Source organism: Bufo gargarizans, chromosome 9 (genome assembly GCF_014858855.1).
Source record: "Bufo gargarizans isolate SCDJY-AF-19 chromosome 9, ASM1485885v1, whole genome shotgun sequence".
Taxonomy (NCBI): domain Eukaryota; kingdom Metazoa; phylum Chordata; class Amphibia; order Anura; family Bufonidae; genus Bufo; species Bufo gargarizans.
In genome coordinates, this window is record NC_058088.1 from 186,017,698 (window position 1) to 186,028,947 (window position 11,250).

Sequence of the window (11,250 nt, forward strand, 5' to 3'; positions counted from 1 at the left end):
TACCATTTTATTATTACACCATTACCATAATGTGAAATGCCTCCGAAACACCGGATCTACCGGGGGAAGTAATGATCACTTCTTTATTGCAGGTGGATCCCCTGTGACTCCTGAATCTGGACAACCCCTCTAACAGGCAGTGTGCTATGACAGACTTAAATCTTCACATAGCAACTGATGGGCACCCCACAATTTTGCAGCAGGGGTACCATTTGGAAGTCAGAAGCAGCTCCCTCTCTCTGATTAACCTCTCAGTTGCCGGAGATGCAATCGAGTTCAGCATATGGAAATCTTAAACAACTGCGATCAGAGTTATCTCCAATCCCGTTCATTGTAGGATCAGAGAGAACTATGATTAACACTGAACCTGAAAACCACATGGAGTGGCATGCTGGTGCGATTTCTGGACACATCTCAGACAACCTGTGCTGGGTGCGGGCACAGCTACCCCTCAAAGTACCGCCCCATTAAAGCCTCTTTCAGACGAGCAAGCGTCACGCTCTGGACTCCCAGCACTGCCGGGGTCACATAGCATTATATTGATTTATGATGCTATGTAACCTTTAGGCCTCTTGCACACGAACATTGTGTGCCTGTGGGTCGCATACGGCGGGTCCGCAATACATTGGCACCGGCCCGTGTGCACTCCGCATCACAGACTTGAATGGGTCCACAATCACGGAGATGCAGAACGGAAGCCCGGATCGGAACCCCACGGGGTGCTTCCGTGTTTATGTCCGTGCCTCAGCACCACAAAAAAATTGAATTTTTTTTGCGGTGCGGACAGATCACGGACCCTTTCAAGCTGAATGGGTCTCGATCCGTCCTTGCCCGTCAAATTGCGGTCCCCAAAACCCAGAACGGATGCACCACGTTCGTGTGCAAGAGGCCTTACAGTTCTGGAATGTACTGGATAATACTGACATAATGCTGTCAGTCCAGAGCGTGACACTCGCTCGTCTGAAAGGGACCTAATATGCTACATGACTGTCACTCCTGTTATGTCTTTTCCGCTTTCTTCTACCAGACTGACGCCCCAAACTTTTGTCATGGTTGAGTTCCACAGCTTTAGGCGTCATGCATGGACGTTCACCCGAACAGGTCGCTAGCCCAAGAGGCACACTGGAATCATTTCAAATGGGAAAGAAATCGAAAAAGAGAAATGTCATCTTTATTGAAAAGACCGCTAAGGAAAAACGTATAAAACAGTCTCGGCAGCCACCGTGCATTCCTGCAGCACGCGTATGGCCCATATCAGTACAATAAATAACAGGCTGCACAAAAGGGAAGAATCCAGGGATGGGACGAGCAGCGCAATGGGGGCCCGACAACCCCTTGAGACATTATTAAAAAGACTTGAAATCATAATGCAGACCTTCTCCAGTTTAAAAATGGTTAAAATCATCAAGACCCAGCACAGGTCAAAGGATATTGGGCTCAGTAGTCCTGTACCCTCACTGTGCTGCTCCATGTAACTTCATGTGTCGTCACCTTCATGTGATCCAGCAGCAGTTTATGGCGTAGACGCCAAAGTAAGTAAATGTACGTAATAACCTGATGGAGTGCGATCCCCCCCCCGACTCCTCACTGGCCTGTGCCCGGCGCTCCGGATGGATTAAAAACAAATAATACATAGGAAGGCATCTGGTGTGTGGCCGTCCTCGGCAGGTCTACTCTTTGGTGGCTTCTCGTCACCTCTGCTCTTTAAAGCTTTGGTGCAGGTTCTCTGCCTGCGACTTCAGCTGACGGAACTCCTCCTGGATGTAATCCGTGATCGCTTTCCTCATCTCCCTCTGCAGAGGCAAGGCACAGGGTCACATCCCACTCACGAGAAGGAAGGGGCATTTGGCGCAAATTTTTTTATTTTATTTTTACAATTTTACACCACACTCAATGCTACTGAAAAGTGGGTGGGGCCTGGTGAGGGGAGGTGTGGCCTGATGTGACGGTGGTAGGTGTGGCCTGAAACTAGACAACCCTCCGGCTCAAGCTGCGATAACTAATGGGTAAGTACTTACCTGCCTCTGGCTCTCCCGGCCGGGCTTTATTTACCCGGCTGCAGCAGTGACGTCGACAGCCACAGCCAATCACTGGCCTCTATGGTTGCACAGCCAAGGACAGTGATTGGCTGCAGTGGTCACATGTTGACGACATGACATTATCGCTGCAGCCAGGTAAACAGAGCCAGCGGTCCGCCGCGGGTGCCGGCTCTCAGGGGGTGCCAGAGCCTAGAAGCAATGAGCGCTTCCATCAATATAGATGGCAGCGTTCATTGCTGGAGCACAGGGAGCTGTGGTCCCGTCACTCAGCTCCGTGCGCTCTGTCTCTCCAGCACCGAATGGTGAAGCAGGAAGACTTCTCCCCGCTCCACCATTCAGCCTTCAGGCACAGATCGCGCTGCCGGCCTGTGTGGGCGGAGCCTGCAGCCCAGAAATCTGCATAATCTCCGCCCACACAGTGCTGCAGAGCGATCTGTGTCTGTAGGGAAGAGAGGACTGTGAGCTTCAGGAACGGGACAAGGTGAGTAGGTACGGTGTTAAAAAAACAAAAAAACAGAGGGCTTTTCTACCATGGTGGGGGCACAGAGGGAAAATGTACTACAAACAGGGCACAGAGGGCATTACTAATATTAGGGGAGCACAATGGGCATTACTACTATGGAGGGGATACAATGGGCATTATAACTATGAAGTGGGCACAGTGGGCATTATTACTGTGAAGGGGACATAATGGGCATTACTACTATTAAGGTGCACAAAGGGCATTACTACTATGAAAGGAGCACAATGGGCATTACTACTATGAAAGGAGCACAATGGGCATTACTACTATGAAAGGAGCACAATGGGCATTACTACTATGAAAGGAGCACAATGGGCATTACTACTATGAAAGGAGCACAATGGGCATTACTACTATGAAAGGAGCACAATGGGCATTACTACTGTGAAGGGAGCTTTTGAGTAACACTTAATAAATTCCCACCCCCCATTACACATCATCTTCATTCAGTCTTCTCCCTTCTCTTTGCTGTATATTGTTGTGCTACTTACCTTCCATTCAAGCTGCCAACCAGCTATTGCTGTGAGCGACTGAGCATGCATGTCCACCAGCATTCATACTGCTATACACTCTGAACACCAGGTGGCACTACACTATGTAAGTAAATGTCATAATGCCTAACTGGAAATGTTTTTAACGCATTTAAACGGCAAATGTTCTTTTTTTTTTATACACAATTTACTAGTAGGGCAACCCTTACACTGGAGTGTGCATACCCAGACAATCATCCGATACACAGAGGTTGGGCAGTCATTTCTGACTGTGACCACATTACCAGCCTCTCCCTATCAGTCGGAATAACCCGTCCAGTATCAGTATGTGCTAAGTCGCTCAGAGATTGCAAGACGTCCTTGATCAAGGAGCCAAAGCAACAACTCTGATGAAGCCAAGTCAGGTTCTTACCGGCGTCCGGTGCTCAGCTCTCAACTTCTCCACCACAGACGCCGTGCTGAACGGGCTCCCAACCAGCACCGTGACCTTCTGTGGAGACAGGGAAGAAAAGGAGGGAATGAAGTGACTGCTCCGGGGGCAATCTATAGCTTAAAGGGGATGGCCCATCTCACACATTGGTGGCATATCGCTAGGATATGTCACCAATGTTAGATAGGTGCTTGGCTTTGAAGAGGGACCCGCACCTATATCTAGAACTGAATGAGGGCACACTGCAAAAACACAGCCACACTCCAATTCACTTCTATGAGAGTGCCCAAAATAGCCGAGCGCTGGCTCAGCCATTTCCAGAACTCCCATAGAGGAGAATGGAGAGGTGGTGGCGCTTGCGCAGTGCGCTCCCCATTCACTTCTATGAGAGTGCCCAAAATAGCCGAGCGCTGGCTCAGCCATTTCCAGAACTCCCATAGAGGAGAATGGAGAGGGGGTGGCGCTTGCGCAGTGCGCTCTACATTCACTTCCATGAGAGTTCCAGAAAAAGCCAAGCGCGCTCACTTGACTCTTCAGAACTGCCATAGCAGTGAATGAAGGGCAAGCCATGGAAGTGCGGTGCGGTGCGCTCTGCTTCGTCTTGTGGGCCCGTTCTAGAGATAAGTGCAGTCCCAGAGGTGGCAACCATATCCTAGTGACAGCCAACCCCTTTAACTTTGAAAAAAAAAACTCCAGTTGAAAGAAGCCTCGTATTTTTCGCTTTATAAGACGCACCTAGGTTTTAGAGGAGGAAAACAGTAAAAAATATATTTTGAACCAAAAGGTGTGCTAAAATATTTTATAAAAAAACTATAATAGTTTACACAATTATGGGGGGGGGGGGATCTACGGATGACACACTTATGAGGATATTTGGGAGATCTTTGGATGACGCACGGTTATGCTTCGCTTTATAAGACGCAGTCACTTTTTTCCCCCACTTTGGGAAAGGGGGGGGGGTGAGTCTTATAAAGCGAAAAATACGGTATGTGATGCCAACTAATAGGGCATTTGACTACAGAGACACCTACCTGTCCCCATCGCGGCACATACGGTGGATCGTTTGGAAGCACATCGTTCATTCCTGGATTACAAGAGGGTAAATCAAAATATATAAAAAAACAAAAAAAAAAAAAAAGACATATTATTAGGTATTGCCGTGTCCATAACAACCTGCTCTATAAAAATATCACATGAGCTAACCTGTGTGGTGAACAAAAAAAAAAAAGAAAAGAAAAAAACAGTGGCAAAAAATAAAAATTGTCCCCACGCGGACAAGAATAGGACAGGTTATATATTTTTTTTACGGACGACGGAACGAAGCAACGGATGCCCCATTGAAGTGAATAGGTCCGCATCCGAGCCGCCAAAAGTGCAGCTCGGATGCAGACCAAAACAACAGCCGTGTGCATGAGGCCTAAGTACGTACCGACGTGCCAGAGGGGGAGGATGATGGGATGCAGCGTGCACTCGGATATTACACGTCCAATGCCTAAAAAAAATAGGGGCAGATATAAGTATATGTACAATAACTACCGACCCCAAATCTAATCCCCCCCCATGAGCACTCACCCCACTTCAGCCTCATAAAGTCTTGGGTCATGTTAACTTTCCCTAAAGAGAAATAAAAGCTTTATGAGAATCCAGCAGCAGCCTGACCCCAGCATACATAATCATGGACGGTGTGGGGGAAGGCGTTACCTTCCGGAAACATGTGCACCCATTCTCCATGGTTCAGCCGCTCCACGATGAAGTCCATTCCTTTCTGGTATACTCCGTCTCCTGCGGAACAAGAAACGAGCCGGAAGAAGGAAGATCCCACTGGACACTATAGGTAATGCACACAGTCGTATCTATAGGGACCCCGCCGCCTCTACTGACCTCGGCACACCGGCACACACTTGCCCATACTGAAGAACCAGGAGTGCATCTCTTTTGTAAAGCATATATCGGCAGCAGTGGGGGTCCTGAGAGAGGGGGCACAAACATTTCAGGTGGCGGACATGATATACACGGACGTCTATAGGTCGAATATATATGGGGAGAACCCTCACCATCTCATCGTCTTCAGGTTCCACAGATGTCTAAACTTTAGAATACCTGGAAAGAATACAGGAAAGATGTTGTGCGTTACCCCTGCCCTGTCAGCGCATGCTAGGAGTTGTAGTTTTGCAACAACTGGAGAGTCAAAGGGTGCTTTAGGCGAATGGGTGCAGGGCCAGGGCAGATCACGTACACCGACAACAAGGGCCTCTTACCCCACAGGTGAGGGTCGTCCATGCAGGACTGGTGGTTACAGATGGTGATAAGCGGCGTGCCCGGCTGCCGCTTCTCAATCAGCTCGTATAAGACCTCCTTGTTGTGCACCCGCAGACTGTTCATGTACTCTGCAATAACAAGGGATGGCGACAGTCAATCTATGCCAGGGATCAGCGGCCTCTGAGACTACAACTCCCAGAATCCTCCATTCACTTCTACGGTAGTTACAAGAACAGCCGAGCAAGTGTGCACGCTGGGAGTTGTAGTTTAACAGCAGCTGGAGTGCCGAAGTTTGCCGACCCCTGTTCTATGCATCGTTTTGGGAGGCGCTGAGGTGTCAAATTATCAGAAATTCCTGACTATTGGAGGTACAAATACATTGGGGTCTAAACAGCTACATCTCCCACCGCTGTGCTGTCATTTGGGGCTCATTCACACGACCGTATGAAATTGCAGAACGGGTGCGGACCCATTCATTTCAGTGGGGCCGCAAAGTATGCGGACAGCAAACCGCGTGTGGTCCACATCTATAGTTCCATTCTGCGGCCACGCAAAAAATATAAAGCTTGTCCTATTCGCGTCCGCAATGGTGGACAAGAATAAGCATTTTCTATGATAGAGGCGGCCATGTGCGATCCGCAAATTGTGGAACGCACACGGGTCAGTATCCATGTTTTGCGGATCAGCAAAACACTACGGTCGCGTGGATGTAGCGTTAACAATTAAAGGGGTTTTCTCAGATCTTTTTAAACCAGTATCTGATCAGCGGGGGTCTGACACCCGGGACTCCCGGCGAGCAACAGTTTGAGAAGGCACTGGTTGCTTGCAGTAGCGCCGCGGCTTTCTCGTAGCTTGTCCTAGGCCAGCGACAACACGTTTATCAGTCACGTGGCGTAGGAGCAGCTCAGACCTATAGAAGTGAATGGAGCCGAGCGCAATTCCAAGCATGGCCACTATACTATGGATGGCGCTCTGCTTGGTAAGCAGTTAGGTCGGTCAGCGGTCGGCCCAGGTCAATCAGATACTGATCAGTTATTTAAAAAAAAAAAAAAAAAAAAAAGCAAGCAATGGGAATAGTGGGATTTTCCACTAGCTGCTTGAACACTACAACCCTCAACATCCCCTATGAAAAGGGTTAATGAACTAACATCCTTGCTATCACTTATGCACAGAATAGGTGATAACGCTGTGGTCGCTGGGGCGGACCCCGCTGCTCGCGAGTTCGGGGTCCCCTGTGTGACTGCAGAAGCCCTGCGCAGGCGCGGCCGAGGTCAGCGCCATCTCCATCAGTCCCACAGAAGGGAAAGGAGCACCGTGTGCGTTCACACAGGGGACCCCTAGTCACATGATCAGCAAGGGTCCTAGTGGACGGACCCTAACCAATCCTACATCCATCAACCATCCCATGGGCAGGTGATAAGTGCTGTGTTGGTGGACCCCTTTATAAGACACATGGATGTCCTACAGGGGGCTTCTCCGCTCCGGACCCCCTCCATACTGTAGTTCGCTGTGGATTTCCCGCCTGCTATTCTGCATGTACGCCACGGAAACGGCTTTGAAGACACGCTGGGAGTTGTAGCTATGAGAAATACTTACTGGTCCACACCCAGCTGTACGAGCCCACCAGCCCAGTGATCACCGTACTGGTAACATGGCGAAAACAGCGCGACTTGACAGGGAACGGCCAGCTCACCACCAGCGGCATTCTTCGGCGAAGATCTGTAAAAACAGCGAGAGAGAAAGCGCGTTATACTGGGCGAAAAAACATCCGATAATCCAGAATATCGGATTGTCCGGTCCCATTACGGCGAGATTATATAGCGGTATACTCGGTATTACGGTCAGGCGGTGCGGTTTTTAAACACTTTTATTGTGAAACTGCGAGAACATTATTTTGCAAGAATTGCGGTAAAAAGAAAAAGCCGTGTCTGAACAGCGACTTAGAAAGCTGCATCAATATGGCCGCCCGGACAGGAACACGCTTTCAAATGGGTGCATGATGAGTGCAGTAGTCCCAGAAAACTGGGCAACACCCTGTGAGGGCCACAATGGGGTCCTATGGGCTGACACCCAGCTTTCCCAGGATAAGCTATAATTACAATAGATTATAATAGGAGCGATTCTGTTTCACCCCGCCCGCCCGCCCTCCATCCATCATTTCCGGGGACGCTCCTCAGGAAAGCCCGAGGCTTCGGCCTAGTTCAGCGCCACCAACGTCCGGCTTTTCCGCTCAGATCCCCCGTGGTTCGGGGCAGGACGGCCGCCGGGGGGTGTGGAAGTCCTGGGGGCCGCCATCTTGGATGGGCCCCCACTCACCTGGGAGCCGGCTGCAGGGAGGCTTTGTCAGCCCTTCACGGGTTTCTTATGTCGTCCTGCAGCCTCTGCTCACTAGAGGGCGCTCAGCCCCACAACATGGCGGCCTCCACCCCCTCAGCTCCTGCAGGCGCTTCATGTTACACTTCTTTACCAAGACTTCTGCTTGCTGTCAGTGAATGGCAATGTTGTGTTCATTCAGAGGCCGAACACTTGGCCTGTGTACACAGCTGAGGGTTTGTTACTATGTGTTGTTAAATTTAAAGGCAATACTGAATGTTAAAGGGGGAGATTTAGCAATACAGGGTCGTATGGATGATGGGGGTCCTGACAGGGCATATGGACAGTGGGGGTCCTGATGGGTTATATGGAGGGTGGTGGTCCTGATCAGTCATATGAACGTCAGGGTTCTGATGGGTCATACGGAGGGTGGTGGTCCTGATGTGTTATATGGAGGGTGGTGGTCCTGATGGGTCATACGGAGGGTGGTGGTCCTGATGTGTTATATGGAGGGTGGTGGTCCTGATGTGTTATATGGAGGGTGGTGGTCCTGATGTGTTATATGGAGGGTGGTGGTCCTGATGTGTTATATGGAGGGTGGTGGTTCTGATGGGTCATACGGAGGGTGGTGGTCCTGATGTGTTATATGGAGGGTGGTGGTCCTGATGTGTTATATGGAGGGTGGTGGTCCTGATGTGTATATGGAGGGTGGTGGTCCTGATGTGTTATATGGAGGGTGGTGGTCCTGATGGGTCATACAGATGGTGGTGGTCCTGATGTGTTATATGGAGGGTGGTGGTCCTGATGGGTCATACAGATGGTGGTGGTCCTGATGTGTTATATGGAGGGTGGTGGTCCTGATGGGTCATACAGATGGTGGTGGTCCTGATGTGTTATATGGAGGGTGGTGGTCCTGATGGGTCATACAGATGGTGGTGGTCCTGATGGGTTATATGGAGGGTGGTGGTCCTGATGGGTCATACAGATGGTGGTGGTCCTGATGGGTCATACAGATGGTGGTGGTCCTGATGTGTTATATGGAGGGTGGTGGTCCTGATGGGTCATACGGACGGCGGTGGTCCTGATGTGTTATATGGAGGGTGGTGGTCCTGATGGGTCATACAGATGGTGGTGGTCCTGATGTGTTATATGGAGGGTGGTGGTCCTGATGGGTCATACAGATGGTGGTGGTCCTGATGGGTTATATGGAGGGTGGTGGTCCTGATGAGTCATACAGATGGTGGTGGTCCTGATGTGTTATATGGAGGGTGGTGGTCCTGATGGGTTATACGGAGGGTAGTGGTCCTGATGTGTTATATGGAGGGTGGTGGTCCTGATGGGTCATACGGACGGCGGTGGTCCTGATGGGGCATACGACGTTGGGGGTCCTGATATCACACGGATGGTGGTGGTCCTGATGGGACAGTCCCTTTGCTTAGTCTTATATATTGTGATATGTGCATATCTGCTATACATACATCTGCCCTCCGTATAGTCGCGATACCATTCATTATTAACCACAGACGCCCCCTGAGCTCCGCCAGCCCCCTATCTGATGACCATGAACCCCAGATAACAGCAGAGGAGACACCGGCCAGGACATCTTATCATCTGTGCCAGTATCAGCTGCAGAATGTGAGTAGGTGCCCCACAGCAGCCCACCGCTGCAGCCAATCACTGGCCTCAGCAGTGCACCTGACAAGGCCAGATCCCTCTCTCCCCATCATCTGTCAGGGAGAGTCACCAGGCCCCATAGACATTAATCGGTCACCTGCCTCCCTGAAAACGAATGTCCAGAGCTATTTGCTGGAAGATGCAAGGTCCCACCGATATATTACAGTAGAGGACATAGGTGATTATGGAGATGTGGTCCCTGCGGTGGGCCGTGTGTGAGTGATGGGACCATGGGGGTTACTACAAATCACTTTATTATAGAAAAGTCATTTATCATGTCGTTTAGTCAACCGCACATTCATAGAGCTCTGGTGTTGGGTTTCTCTTGATGCTGCACATTTGTAGAGCTCTGCAGTTGGGGTTCTTGGGGTGCTGCACATTCATAGAGCTCCGGTGTTGGATTTCTTGGGGTGCTGCACATTCACAGAGCTCTGGTGTTGGGTTTCTTGGGGTGCTGCACATTCATAGAGCTCTGCAGTTGGGTTTCTTGGGGTGCTGCACATTCATAGAGCTCTGCTATTGGGTTTCTTGGGGTGCTGCACATTCATACAGCTCCATTGATGGATTCCTTAGGGTGCTGTACATTCATAGGCTTCTGGTGTTAAGTTTCTTGGGGTGCTGCACATTCATAGAGCTCCAGTGTTGGGTTTCTTGGAGTGCTGCATTCGGAGAGCTCTGGTGTTAGGTTTCTTGGGGTGCTGCACATATGTAGAGCTCTAGTGTTAGGTTTCTTGGGGTGCTGCATCTTCACAGCTCTGGTGTTAGGTTTCTTGGGGTGCTGCACATATGTAGAGCTCTGCAGTTGGATTTCTGGGGTGCTGCACATTCATAGAGCTCCAGTGGTGGGTTTCTAGGGGTGCTGCACATTTGTAGAGCTCTGCAGTTGTATTTCTGGGGTGCTGCACATTCTTAGAGCTCCTGTTTTGGATTTCTTGGGGTGCTGCACATTCACAGAGCTCTGGTGTTGGGTTTCTTGGGGTGCTGCATCTTCATAAAGCTCTGGTGTTGGGTTTCTTGGGGTGCTGCACATTCACAGAGCTCTGGTGTTGGGTTTCTTGGGGTGCTGCACATTCATAGAGCTCCAGTGTTGGGTTTCTTGGGGTGCTGCATCTTCATAAAGCTCTGGTGTTGGGTTTCTTGGGGTGCTGCACATTCACAGAGCTCTGGTGTTGGGTTTCTTGGGGTGCTGCACATTCACAGAGCTCTGGTGTTGGGTTTCTTGGGGTGCTGCACATTCATAGAGGTCTGATGTTGGGTTTCTTGGGGTGCTGCACATTCATAGAGATCTGGTGTTGGGTTTCTTGGGGTGCTGCACATTCATAGAGATCTGGTGTTGGGTTTCTTGGGGTGCTGCACATTCATAGAGATCTGGTGTTGGGTTTCTTGGGGTGCTGCACATTCATAGAGATCTGGTGTTGGGTTTCTTGGGGTGCTGCACATTCATAGAGCTCTGATGTTGGGTTTCTTGGGGTGCTGCACATTCATAGAGATCTGGTGTTGGGTTTCTTGGGGTGCTGCACA

General features: G+C 50.1%; 1 protein-coding gene across 1 annotated transcript; it reads right to left on the reverse strand.

Moving 5' to 3' along the window:
* Positions 1–1,149: 1,149 nt before the first annotated feature.
* Positions 1,150–7,455, reverse strand: TAFAZZIN (tafazzin, phospholipid-lysophospholipid transacylase). The gene is made up of 10 exons (XM_044306145.1): positions 7,339–7,455; positions 5,742–5,870; positions 5,538–5,583; positions 5,365–5,450; positions 5,185–5,265; positions 5,056–5,097; positions 4,913–4,975; positions 4,515–4,567; positions 3,466–3,543; positions 1,150–1,793 (listed from the first exon to the last, which is right to left on the reverse strand). Exons 1-10 carry the CDS (start codon positions 7,445–7,447, stop codon positions 1,692–1,694), a joined length of 789 nt encoding a protein of 262 aa, XP_044162080.1. The 5' UTR covers positions 7,448–7,455; the 3' UTR covers positions 1,150–1,691.
* Positions 7,456–11,250: the final 3,795 nt, after the last annotated feature.